At 42.2% G+C, this 13,866-nt stretch overlaps 1 protein-coding gene and 1 long non-coding RNA gene across 4 annotated transcripts in view; one reads left to right on the top strand and one right to left on the bottom strand.

Annotated features, from left to right (window-relative positions):
• metap1d (methionyl aminopeptidase type 1D (mitochondrial)) overlaps positions 1–13,866 on the bottom strand; it is a 212,462-nt gene that overhangs the window by 27,077 nt on the left and 171,519 nt on the right. For all 3 annotated transcript variants that reach the window (XM_039757626.1, XM_039757625.1, XM_039757627.1), the window contains exon 6: positions 11,937–12,100. In XM_039757626.1, coding sequence (XP_039613560.1) covers positions 11,937–12,100 — 164 coding nt within the window. The remainder of the gene's footprint in view (positions 1–11,936; positions 12,101–13,866) is intronic.
• Positions 1–13,866, top strand: part of LOC120531845 — a 152,974-nt gene that overhangs the window by 42,558 nt on the left and 96,550 nt on the right. The window lies entirely within an intron of this gene.

Genomic DNA, 13,866 nt, shown 5'->3' with positions numbered 1-13,866 from the left:
GTTCTGTCGGAAAATATCCAGGGTATCAAGCACAAGACTCTGAAGCTGTAAGACACAGTCACCATCTCTATCACTCTTAAACGAGAATTGTTAATCATTTACACCTTCAGGTGTCCTGAGCTGTCTATCTCGACACACCACTGGTCTTCTTTAAAACATACCCCTGAAAACATAAAAAAGATTAATTTAAAAATCTGTAGGTATGCAGATTTAGGATACCTACAGTATTTGATTTACAGTCCGTGTTGCTTCTTTTGGCACAGTGGGTAGTGCATCTGCCTCGCAGTTAGGAGACCCGGGTTCACATCCCGGGTTCTCCCCGTGTCTGCGTGGTTTTCCTCCGGGTACTCTGGTTTCCTCCCACAGTCCAAAGACATGCAGGTTAGGTGCAGTGGTGATTCTAAATTGTGCTTGGTGTGTGTGGGTGTGTTTCCTGTCTTGCGCCCTGTGTTAGCTGGGATTGGCTCCAGCAGACCCCCGTGACCCTGTAGGTAGGATATATAGCGGGTTGGATAATGGATGGATGAATGGATTTTTAAGAGTGTCTGGCAGCTCCTAGAGAGCAAGGACAGCTCACAAGTTCTCCTAAATCCTGGTGAAGTTAAGAGTGGTTCCCTAAATTAGGACCATACTCCTCCTCCTAGGACTAGGACCACATTTGCATCACTCTAAGATTTTGGCACCAGTTAGGGTGGTCTTCCCGTACTGAGACCACTGATAAACATGAGCACTGGTCCATCATCGTGGCTCCATGTATGAGCTTAGGTAAGCACCATAAAAAAAGGTGTGACACTGAAGATGGATGTTCTTTTTATCTATCTGTTATTATTATTATTTTTTTTAAGCCAAACATAAAATCTGTACTTTGTTTTCAAACCAAATGATAAAAGAGCCCCACAAATCTTAAAAAGGCTCTGTGCCGGCATTGCTTCAAAAACATAGTCGTTAAATTGTCAAGCCTGAGCACTCTGCGGGGGCACCACCCCAGTGCTTGGCTCACTTGACGGCTTTCGCATGATCGTCGCCAACTTTGCTGTTCACGTCCACGCACCTTAGGATTTTGATATCATTGATCAAGTGATACCGTTGGGATTCATGTACTTCTGGTAGGGCCACCCAAGGCGCGACTGACTTGACCACTTCCTCTGTTTGGTCCATCCAAAGTGGTGTAACTTCCTGCCGCGTCTCGTCATCCTACACACGGCTTCCCACGTGGATTCCCAACAGGAAGTGAAGCGGTGTGATTGAGGACGGCACACTCTCACTACCATCAATACCAACAAATCCTTTATGCAGGCTCTTGTGTGTCAGATATGGACAGCATCATATTTAGATTGACAGACAGCCGTGACTGTGATGGCTATGATGTGAAAAACCCCCATGCAGTCAAGATACTGGGGAGGGATGCGGAGGTCAGAGACTGAACTGGAATAAAATAGATAGAGTGCTCCTGGAAGGGGAGTCAACATTTCAAAATTAGGAAGGGATTCTGCATATTAGATGCTAACTGTTACTTTAAAATGAGTCCTCCAACAAAAACACAGAGACAGAGCTGGGAAAAGGCTAAGGATAATTTTGGAACAAAAGTTTTACATCATACAGAGAATCATAGAAATATAGCACAAGCGACCAAGCAGTGTGGCAGATTTTGGTGAGTTTTCAAAGATCAACTTGATGATTTATTGCAAAAGCAAAGCTACAAAAGTGGACAGCCAGCCCCCGAACACAGCCAGACAGACACCAGAATGTCCAAAACACACTCCTGTATTTACCAACAGCACCACAATGCCTTATTCTCCCAACAACTATCTCTTTCGCTTTCCCCTCTCTCTGACCTCCACTCCCCTCCTCACAAGCTCCGTCTCCTTCCTCCCAACTCCGGCTCGTCTTCTGGAGGGAGGCGGCCCCTTTTATAATAACCTGGATAGGCTCCAAGCGCTCTGTCCAACGTCACTTCCTGGTGTGACGGAAGTGTCAGATGTGCACTAGGAAGCACTCCGGGTGCCCCAGGGATTTCTTCCGGCAGCACTTCATGGTGTGGTGGAAGTGCTGCCATCTAGGGTTCCATGATCGTCCGGGCGCCCCCTGGCAGTGGCCACGTCCTCCAACAGGGATGAGCCGATGGCCCCCAAGCAGACCAGGGCAGCTGCCCTCTTGTGGCCCAGGGGAGGTATTGTCCCTCTTGTGGACCGTCCAGGCATCCCGGCTGGGTAGAGTCCCCGACCGTCTGCCACAATAGTAAAACAGAAAATCCCTTGAACTTGCATTTTTTTTTGATGGTTATACACTCATTGGCCAGTTTATTAGGTAAACCTTACTAGTATCGGGATGGACCCCCTTTTCCCTTCAGAACTGACGTAATTTTTGTGGCATAGACACAACAAGGTGCTGGCAACATTCCTCAGTGATTTTTGTCCATATTGACCTGATACCATCACACAGTTGCTGCAGATTTGTCAGCTGCACATCCATGATGCAAATCTCCCATTCCACCACATCCCAAAGGTGCTCTGTTGGATGGAGATCTGGTGACTGTGGAGGCCATTTGAGGTCAGTGAACTCCTCGTCATGTCCAAGAAACCATTCTGAGATGATCTGAGCCTTGTGACATGGCGTTTTATCCTGCAGGAAGGAGCCATCAGAAGATGGGCACACTGCGGTCATAAAGGGATGAACATGGACAGTAGCAGTACTCAGGTAGGCTGTGGCATTTAAACAATGCTCAATAGGTACTAAGGGGCCCAAAGTGTGCCAAGAAAATATCCCCCACATCATTACACCACCACCGGCAGCCTGAACTATTGATACAAGGCAGGATGGGTCCAAGCTTTCATGTTACTGATGCCAAATTCTGATCCTGCCTTTTGAATGTCACAGCAGAAATCGAGACTCATCAGACCAGGCAACGTTTTTCCAATCTTCTATTGTCCAATTTTGGTGAGCCCGTGTGAATTGTAACCTCAGTTGCCTGTTCTCAGCTGACAGGAGTGGCACCCGGCGTGGTCTCCTGCTGCTGTAGCCCACCTGCTTCATGGGTTGATGTGTTGTGCATTCAGAGCTGCTCTTCTGCATACCTCAGTTGTGACAAGTAGTCATTAAAGTTACTGTTGCCTTTCTGTCAGCTCAAACCATTTTGGCCATTTACCTCTGACATCAACAAGGCATTTTCACTCAGACAAATGCCGTTCACCGGAAACTTTCCCTTTTTCAGACCATTCTCTGTGAACCCTACAGATGGTTGTGTGTGACAATCTCAGCAGATCAGCAGCTTTTGAAATACTCAGACCACCCTGTCTGGCACCAACCACCATGCCACGTTCAAAGTCGGTTTGAACATCAGCAGGTTGTCTTGAAAAATGTCTACCTGCCGAAATGCATTGAGTTGTTGCCGTGTGATTGGCCGACTAGATATTTGAATAAACAAGCAGATGAACAGGCATACCTAATAAAATGGCTGGTGAGTGTATATGTCGATAACCTTTCAAAAGTAACAGGGACTACTAAGGGGTTACTGGGTGACTTGGATATTGTAGAGAGAGAAGCGCTGCTTAGATTAAACAGGCTAAAATCTAACAAATAACCAGAAGCAGATGACATTTATCCTGAAATGCCTCAAGTGCATATAGAAACTCTTGGCATATATTTTTCAATAATTTCTACCCACTAGGGAAACACCTAAAGATTGTAGGCTAACATAACCCATGGTATAAAACGGGGGACCAGAATAATACAAATAATTCTACACTTATAAGTTTAACATTTTCACTTGCAAAACAAGTAAATTGACAAAAGCAATTATCAAGAAAAAGGACGGGCAGCAAATGTCTAGAATAGGAGCAGTAGATAACATGGGTTCAGATTGGGAAGGAATTGTGTTTCTCTAATATGCTGGAATTATATAAGGAAGCAACAAAAGTGTATAATAAAAGGGCATCATGAGAGATCACAGGTGGTGCAGTGGAAGTGCTGCTGCTTTGCAGTAAGGAGACTGTGGAAGATTGTGGGTTTGCTTCCCGGTTCCTCCCTGTGTGGATAGCGCTTTGAGCACTGAGAAAAGCGCTATATAAATGTAATGAATTATTATTATTATTTATCTTGATTTTCAGAAGGCTTTTGATAAGGTAACACACGAGAGGCTAGCGATCAAACAAACAGAAGTGGGAGTTCAAGGTGGGTATAAAATTAGCTCAAGTAAAGGAAGCAAAGGGTTATGGGAATGGGAACTTTTTTTTGAATGAGGTGATGTTGAAATTGGTGTCCCTCAGGGGTCAGTGCTGGGGCCGCTGCTCTTTTTATTATACATAAATGATCTGGATAGGAATATAATCGATAAGCTGGTTAAATCTGTAGATGACACCATTTTAAGTGGAAGGGCAGATAATGGAGAATCAGCACAATTGTTACAGAGAGACTTGGATAGATTTGTGGCCGATGAAATTTAATGTAAGTAAGTGTATAGGTAAAGTAACAATGTTAAATTTGAATACACAACATAAGGTCTGAAACTTGAAAGTACGCCTCGTAAGAAGAATCTAGGACTCATCGCTATCTACATCTAGACAGTGGACAGAAGCGATCAAGACAGCTAATAGGATATGAGGTCATACAGCGCCCTGATGTGTGGAGTACAACTCGAGGGAGATAATGATTTACTTCTATAGCACATTGGTGAGGCCTCACCTTGTGTATTGTGTGCAGTTCTGGTCTCCATATTACCAAAAAAGACATAGCAGTGCTAGAGAAAGTCCATAGAAGAGTGACAAGACTGATTCCACCGCTGAGAGATACAAACTAAAAGGGGTATTGAAAGAGTTTTCAGTTTATACAAACAGAGACTCAGAGGGGGCATGACTGTACACTATAAAATTATGAAAGGAATTAGTACAGGGGATCAAGGCAGTTACAGTGGAACCTCGTGTCACCTTTGAACACGTACAAATCGGGTTATGACCAAAAAGTTCACCAAAGTTCTCCATCTGTTCATGACCACACACTCGGGTGACAAACAAGCCAGTTTTCACTTCCGGTTCGTACGCGCCGATGATTTCCGCACGTGTTCAGTCTCACCTGTGCATTCGCTGAGAACTCTTTGTGCTCTATTTCATTTCCCTTCCGGTTCGCACGTGCTGGTGATTTCCACACGTGTTCAGTGTCTTCCTGTAGAGTACATTGTTCTCGGTCAGACGTGCATCCCGCAGAGGGATTTTACCTCAAAACTGTAATCTCCTCTCCACTCAGCTTCCTGCTCACTTCCTTCATGCCAGAACCCAACTCCTGCAGTGTTAGTTTTCTCTGTTCAAGGTTTTCTCAGTGTTATTCAATGTTTTTACATTTAGTTTACTATTACACTGTGCATTTTATGGTATAATTAACTATTTTTGTGCTTAAAAATCTTTAAAAAATATATTTACATACAGTTCTTATGGTTTGGAATGGATTAATTGTATTTACATCCAATCCTATGAGGGAAATTACATCAGGTCACGATCAAATCGGGTTGTGACCAGAGTTTTGGAACGAATTACGGTCGTGAACCGAGGTTCCGCTGTACTTTAATGACAAGAACATGGGGAAAAGGTTGGAAACTTGTTAAGAGAAGATTTTGCACAAATGCTTGAAACTTGTTCTTCACGCAAAGAACCATAGACACATGGAATAAGAGACCAAGAAGTGTGGTGGAGAGCAGGACTTTAGGGGCCTTCAGATCTTGACTTGATGTTATTTTGGACAATCTCTGTGTATAAGATGGATGAGCATGATGAGCTGAATGGCTTATTCTCCTCTTAACTGTTGTAATATTTTCATTAACCTCTCATGGCAGGGATGTCAAAAGAGGACAGAGTTAATAAATTCCCCGAAATAACAAACTAATTTAGAGGCCAGAAGAATAATAGAAAGGCAGTCAGAGGAGCAGGACAAGAGATCACACAACCCACACCTGCATAAGTGCGAACAGCAGGGGATGGCTGCCTGTGTTAAGGCCCAAGGAGTATTGTCTATCTGGTCATGATGCCGCTCTGGGAAGACAATCCCAGGATTGTAAAAGGGCTTGGTCTGACCCAGAAGTATGTTGGTTGGGAACAGAAGTGGCACCAGACGTACTCCTGGGAGGAGGTTTAGAATGAGCAACAATACAGCTGGATGTCATTGGCACAGATGTCATCTGTGAGTCATCTGTGAGATGTGAGTCAGAAGAGGAGTGGAAGGCAAAAGCTCATCTGGTAGGAGTAAGGAAGGCCTGTGGTGTGCGAGAGAGAGTTGAGGAGCTGAGGATGCTGACTTGTGTTAGTTAGGCACAAAACAAAATAAACAAGATTTCTTGGCCTTAACTAAATACGGCCAATGTCCAATTCAAGTGAAAGTAATTTTGGGCCGTCTTTTTAAATCCTACAATTATATGAAAGTAATGAAAAAACAAAGCACCCTGCAGAATCTCCGGGCCAGGCATTTGATCCAAATGTAGGATGCTAATGGCCTCTAAACAGTTTACTTGGAGCCAAAGGTAGCTGAGAGTTTAATGTTAACTAATAATGACTTGATCTGCAGTCTCTGCTTGAGTGGCAATGGGCAGACATTAACTCTTAGAATCGACGTACAGACACAGGATAATTAGACTGTGTTATATTTTATTTACGTATATATAGAATGATCAGCCACAACATTAAAACCACCCGCCTAATATTATGCAGGTCCCTTGCTCTGACCCGTTGAGCCATGGACTCCATAAGACCTCTGAAGGTGTCCTGTGGTATCTGCACCAAGACGTTAGCAGCAGTTCCTTTACGTCCTGCAGGTTGTGAGGTGGGGCCTCCATGGGCCTGACTTGTTTTTCACAGCACATCCCACAAACGCTCGTCTGCGTTGAGATTTGTGGTATTTGGAGGCCAGGTCAACACCCTGAACTCTTTGTCATGTTCCTCAAAACATTCCTGAACATGTTTTGCAGTGTGGCAGGACAAATTATTCTGCTGAAAGAGAACATTGGAGGGGTGTACAGTATGGGGCCTGCAACAATCTTTAAGCAGGTGGTATGTGTCAAAGTAACATCCAGATGAATGCCAGGAGCCAAGTTACCAGAGGAATGTTACCCAGAGCACCACACTGCCTTCTTCCCATAATGCATCCTGATGCCATCTCCTCCCTAGGTAAACGAGGCACACTCACCCAGCTGTCCACATGATTAAAAAAAAAAAATAATGTGTTTCAGGCCACCTCCTTCCATGGCTCTGTGGTCCAGTTCTGATAATCACTTGCCCTTAGCAGGCGCTTTCGGCAGTGGACAGGGGTCAACATGAGCACTCTGACTGCTCTGTGGCTGTGTAGCTCCATATGCTGTGATACTCTGTGTGTCCTGACACCTTTCATTTATGGTCAGCATTATCGTATCATCAATCTGTGCTGCTGTAGCCTTTCTGCGCATTAGATCAGACAGGCTGGCCTTCACTCCCCACATGCCGTTGGCTCACTGGTTGTTCTTCCTTGGACCACTTTTGGTAGGCACTAAGCAATGCATACCATAAACACTTCAGAAGACTTATTAATTTGGAGATGCTCTGACTCAGTTGTCCAGCCATCACAATTTGGCCTTGTCAAAGTCGATCAGGTCCTTACGCTTGCCCATTTTCATTGCTTTCAAGACCTGACTGTTCACGTGCTGCCTAATGTTACCCACCCTTTGACAGGTGCCACTGTAACAAGATAATCCATGTTATTCACTTCATCTGTCAGTGGTTTAAATGTTGTGGCTGATTTGTGTATATTATATAAATTATATATATACATATATATATATATAAAATATACAGCATATATTAGTATTGCATAGGTGCCAATATTTTTATTTCAGTATTGATACCAGCCTTCTGACTTCAGTACTGGTACCAAAACAATACCAAAGCAAATTACAGATAACCCAGTCTCGTCTCACACCTCGATCATTCCCCCAACATGTACATAAGCATGCCTAGCTGCTCTGCTACACTGGAGTCAGATTCCCCCTTGGAGTCTCCAGTGTGTTTATATTGATATATACATTCAAAGAGCTGGCTGGGGGTCAAGCTAGAGGTATCACATGCATTACACCAAAGAGCGGGGGGGGATTATAGTTGCGATTATGCTAATAAATGCTTGAAAGTATCATTTACTTCTGGTACTTAAATTAATGAAATGCTGCTACCACACCACTTTAAAAAAATGTTTGTTTTTTTTTATACTTTTTCAGTACTGGTACACCATTCAAGAAAAAAATGTGAACTGGATCAGACCAGAATGGAAAAGTAGGGGAAGCCAGTAGTCAGTCTGTCTGTCTTTCTGTCTATCTATCATATAGTGCCTTTCATATCTATCTATCTATCTATCATATAGTGCCTTTCATATCTATCTATTATATAATGCATCTATCTATCTATTATGTAATGTATCTATCCATCTATCTATCTATCTATCTATCTATCTATCTATCTATCTATCTATCTATCTATCTATCATATAGTGCCTTTCATATCTATCTATTATATAATGCATCTATCTATCTATTATGTAATGTATCTATCTATCTATCTATATGCTATCTAAGTGCTTTACAATAATAGAATAAAAGAAAAACATACAATTAACATGAATAAAAAATAGAAATAAAATAAATGATATGCATCTATCTATCTATCTATCTATGAAATTTGTATCTAATTTCCAGAAAAGAGTATAAATTACTTCATTACATTTCTTAGCATATTTAGCAAAAACAAACATCTGAGACTTTAATAAATTCAATGAGTTTTAAAAGTATCAAGCAATGTGAAATATTTTTCATTGGAAGATTAAATGAATAGCCAATGGTTGTATTAATGGCCATGTCTGAAAGAAAGAAAAAAAGAGAAAGAAAGAAAGAAAGAAAGAAAGAAAGAAAGAAAGAAAGAAAGAAAGAAAGAAAGCATGTCCGACACCATTCAATAGCCTGTGAAAAAGATGTCCTTACTAGGACTGCCATTTATAAATGGAACTCTCATCTTTTAGTCAGTCTGATAGAAGGCGACTGAGAAAACATCAATATACACTATTGGTGCCTTCTTGCACCCAGGCTCCCTCAGTGCCTTTCATCGAGCCTCACCCTGAGTGACCATTGCCACCCATTCTCAGATTGCCTTTTCTTCATCTGAGCTGAAGTTTGGCTCCTGTGTGCTGGCAGCGCCAGTCTGTGAGCGGCTGAACTGTCATCGCAGCAGCACAGGTAGGTGCCCACTGATCAGTGCGCCAGCCTGGCAGGTATCACACTGTGGTTAATCACAGTTCAAAGGGAGTCCACAGAAAAAGCCCGAGTAAAAACCAATAGATTTTCCCTATTACAAAAGCAGCAGGTGTCGGATCACGCTGTACATCATAACACCTGCCTGAAATTGGTCTAAAATGACCATTTACCTTTAAGTTAGATATAGGAAGAAAAAAAAAATAGTTTCAATAAATCACCAGCAGTTAATGCATCAGCTCCTACATGTATACATAAAAGAGGAGGAGACTTGCAGATTGAGGCCATTCCTGCTCTGGTAGCCCTTGGGGTCGGGATTATTACAGGAGGTTACAGGAAACTCTTGAGACAATACGAAAGGCTGGGTTTTATTAACAGCAGGCATGTAAGGCATTTGTTAACCAAATCCCTATTTATAATTTTTAATTTTTTTTTTTAGCAGCGTTCAGTGGTTCCAGCTCCCAATTTTTTTTATTAGTAAAGCAAACAAAATAAAAAGCTCAATAAAGAATAACGAGCAGTAAAACACATTCTTTCTCTGACAGTAAACATGCAAATTTGCCAATTAAATGCTTAGCCCTAGTATGGGGCCCTTGCAGCGCCGCTGTTGCCGGATGGTTTTCCCTTCTTTTTTTTTTTTTTTTAATAGTCTTTTCCTTTCTGCTCCGAGTTAAGTCTTAAACAAAAGAAAACGGGAGGTCAGTTCGCAGCCAACACCTGAATGCGATTTCTTTCCCTTTTTTTTTTTTTATCCCTCCCCTCTTTCTCTATTTTTTTGTTCCTCCTTGAGCCACACTGGGCACTGTGTTATTAGTCTTAATGATGGAAAATTGTAATGTTGATACAAATCTTTTTTTAAAGTAGTAGGCGGAAGCTCCATTTGTTAGTAAGTTCTTTGTGGCTAAAAGCCATGGACAGTACATTTATGCTGCTGAAAAAGGGCCTTGATGCTCTTTCCATCGCAGAGCTAATTATTCCTACTGTGACCTTACTGATCCGCTGTGCTCCGTCTGCATCTCATCCACGCGTTTGCCTCTGTATGGTGGATAGTGTCAGGGAATATGAAAAACCCTATAATGAAACCATTTTCATGATGGAGGAAGGCTATTTGAGTTGCACTTGCTACAAAGAAGGCTCAATTATATGAGTAATTGTGATAATTTTCTCCATTCATGGCCCTTGCTAAAAGAAAAAAAAAAAAACAGACCTAGAAAAGAAAATTACTTCAACAATAAAGAGTGCCGAATTTACGGGGAGGAAAAAAAAATGTAAAGGGAAAAATATCTAGAGGAATAACCACAGAGAACAACAGAAACGTGATAAAAGCCGATATGCAGCTGTGTAACAAAATTAAACAGATTTTTTTTTCTCCCCCCAACCCTCCCCACCCCTAAAAATCCCCTTCCCCATTGATGAATGCAAGAACTGCAAATGCGCCTCAATAGTTAGCTATCATTTGTTGTTCCATGACAGGAAAAGGATAATTACCTCGCAGGGAGAATCAAAAGGCTGACATGCCCTTTCGACATAGCCGTGAATGCCGAGCTTGATAGAATGCTTGAATAAGAATTTAGGCGCTTTCGCTTTCTTTGGTGGGGGACCAAATTTTGTTAGACGCAATACAAGAACACCACCAGCAAATGCATTAAACCCTGGGTGTTCGCAAGGGGTGGGGGGGAATATGAGGTGCCTCTGTCTATCAACTCATTCCATTTGCAAAACTAAAAGTGCCTTCGAATTTCAATTCTATTATATTCACGGACAGTGAAGACAGTGAGATATGCATTACTTTTTTTGTTTCACAGTAGGGGTCGGATTCAACGTTTCCTACCGAAGAATAGAAAGACAAGATTCCCCTTTCTCCAGGAGCAGTTAGCCTATAATTTAAATCTCGGAAGAAAAAAAAGTGTACGTGTATGGCGGGGGGGTGGTGGGGAACGGGGGGTATCCAATAGGCTTCAATAATTGCACCTCACACATGGTCACAAAGGTTTATTACCTTGCTGTTTCAACGCGCTTAAAACGTACCTTCACTTCTCGGTGTTTGTTATCCGTATTTCGGAACTACTAATTGATATCCCTAAATTGCTTCCTCTTTGAAATTAAAAATAGGAAAGAAAAAGTACAATTAATGGGAATTATTTTGAAATAAGGGGTGCCTCTAAAGTTCAGCAATGAGGAAAACAGACTGTCAAGGAGGATAAAAAAAAAATTATATAGTTCCTTAATTCTGGCTTACTGCTGTGCCTCTTATAATATGGAAGTCATCTTCTTTTTTTTTTTTTTTTCTCTTTCTATTCCCCAATATATAAGATGAATACAAAATGTCCTATAATCAACTTTTCTTGTCAAACATGCGGAAAAACCCACTTTCGGCGAATAACAGAACACACACTCTAAGTGAGGGAGGCACGTTTATTTCAACATCCCCCTTTGCACTGTTTAAACACGTACGCTTGCTGACCCCCAAATCCAGCAATCTTTGAGGAAAATTTTCCCGAGCAGAGAGGAATATTACGCTGTAGCCGCCGAAAATACTCGTATCAGGTTAAAAATGATGACTCTCTGTCACAGAACATGTCATCAGCTTTATCCTGAACCGCAAATAACTTCTGTCCCATTTGCCAATCCTTCCAAAGCTTGTCAGTCCCCAAACCAACCCCCACCTTCCCCAACCCAACCCCCAGCTCACCTGATTGCACATCCAATAACAGACAGCGGAGCTCCCGGCTTACAGGCTGCAATTGCTTCATTCCGGCATCGCTTGGCAACCTCCACCAATCTCCGACCACGTTCATCCACATTGCCAACCAGGAATGTTTCAGAGGTGTCGCCATGGTAACCATTAAAATACACCTAGAAGTTAGATGAGCAACATTTATCTGACATCGGGAGGCTGAGCATCATTAAAACGTGCAGAAGAGTAAACAAAGACCGTGTGGGATCTGGCTCACCGATGTAAAGATATAATTATATTCTCCTCTGGGGCTTGTGAACATAGTTATTGTAAGGTTTCACTTACATAAATTGCTATCATGTTAAAAAAAAAAAAAAGTAATGCTCCAATCATCCATGAAGTTCATTGGTAAAAGAAAAAAAAAAAACAGTATAAATTGATACGGCTTACAATGGGTTCGCACAGTGGCATACTGGTTAGGGTGGCAGCAACACAGCTTCAAGGATCTGAGATGAACTTTCCTTCCTGCCACGGTCTGTGTAGAGTCTACATGAACTCCCACATCCAAGGTACACAGATTAATGAGGGTCTTAGTTGCATGTTTCCCGCCAACTAGTCTCAGTTTTATAACAGCACAACACCATACAAAGATCAGAAGATACACAAGAAATATATTTGTGCAGATGTCAGTATGAGAGACCACTGAAGAGTCTTATGACCTGCAGATGTGACTGACTGACTAGTGACAGTACTATAATACCAGTGACAGACAACAAGTACAACACAACACCATGCAAGATCAGAAGATATGTCAGTATGAGCGACCACCAAGTGGTCTTATGACCGGCAGAAGTGACTGACTGACTAGTGACAGTACTATAATACTGACGACAGACAACGAGTACAGCAATGAGCAGCACACCATTCAAGATTAGAAGATACACAAGTAATATACTGTACCTATGCAGATGTCCATTTAAACGACCACTGAGTGGTCTTATGACCTGTGACCTGCAGATGTGACCGACTGACTAGTGACAGTACTATAATACCAGTGACAGACAACGAGTACAGTACAACACCATGCAAGATCAGAAGATATGTCAGTATGAGCGACCACCAAGTGGTCCTATGACCGGCAGAAGTGACTGACTGACTAGTGGCAGTACTACAATACCGACGACAGACAATGAGTACAGCAATGAGCAGCACACCATTCAAGATTAGAAGATGCACAAGTAATATACCTATGCAGACATCTGTTTAAATGATGGCTGAGTGGTCTTATGAACAACCTGCAGAAGTGACAGACTGACTGGTTACAGCAATGGGTATCATACTAGTACAGTAGTACTATAATACCAGTGACAGACAACGAGTACAGCACAACACCATTTAAGATCAGAAGATACACAAGAAATATAAACTCATGCAGATGTCAGTATGAGCGACCACTGAGTAGTCTTATGACCTGCAGAAGTGACAGACTGACTGGTTACAGCAATGGGTATAATACTAGTACAGTAGTACTATAATACCAACGACAGACGAGCTAAGCACATCACTATTCAAGATTAGAAGATACACAAGTAATATACTGTACCTATGCAGATGTCCATTTAAACGACCACTGAGTGGTCTTATGACCTGTGACCTGCAGATGTGACCGACTGACTAGTGACAGTACTATAATACCAGTGACAGACAACGAGTACAGCACAACACCATGCAAGATCAGAAGATATGTCAGTATGAGCGACCACCAAGTGGTCTTATGACCGGCAGAAGTGACTGACTGACTAGTGACAGTACTACAATACCGACGACAGACAATGAGTACAGCAATGAGCAGCACACCATTCAAGATTAGAAGATGCACAAGTAATATACCTATGCAGACATCTGTTTAAATGATGGCTGAGTGGTCTTGTGAACAACCTGCAGA

This window comes from Polypterus senegalus, chromosome 6, assembly GCF_016835505.1.
Source record: "Polypterus senegalus isolate Bchr_013 chromosome 6, ASM1683550v1, whole genome shotgun sequence".
NCBI lineage: Eukaryota > Metazoa > Chordata > Cladistia > Polypteriformes > Polypteridae > Polypterus > Polypterus senegalus.
The sequence above is the reverse complement of the archived record's forward strand: the minus strand, read 5'-3'. Positions and strand labels throughout refer to the sequence as shown.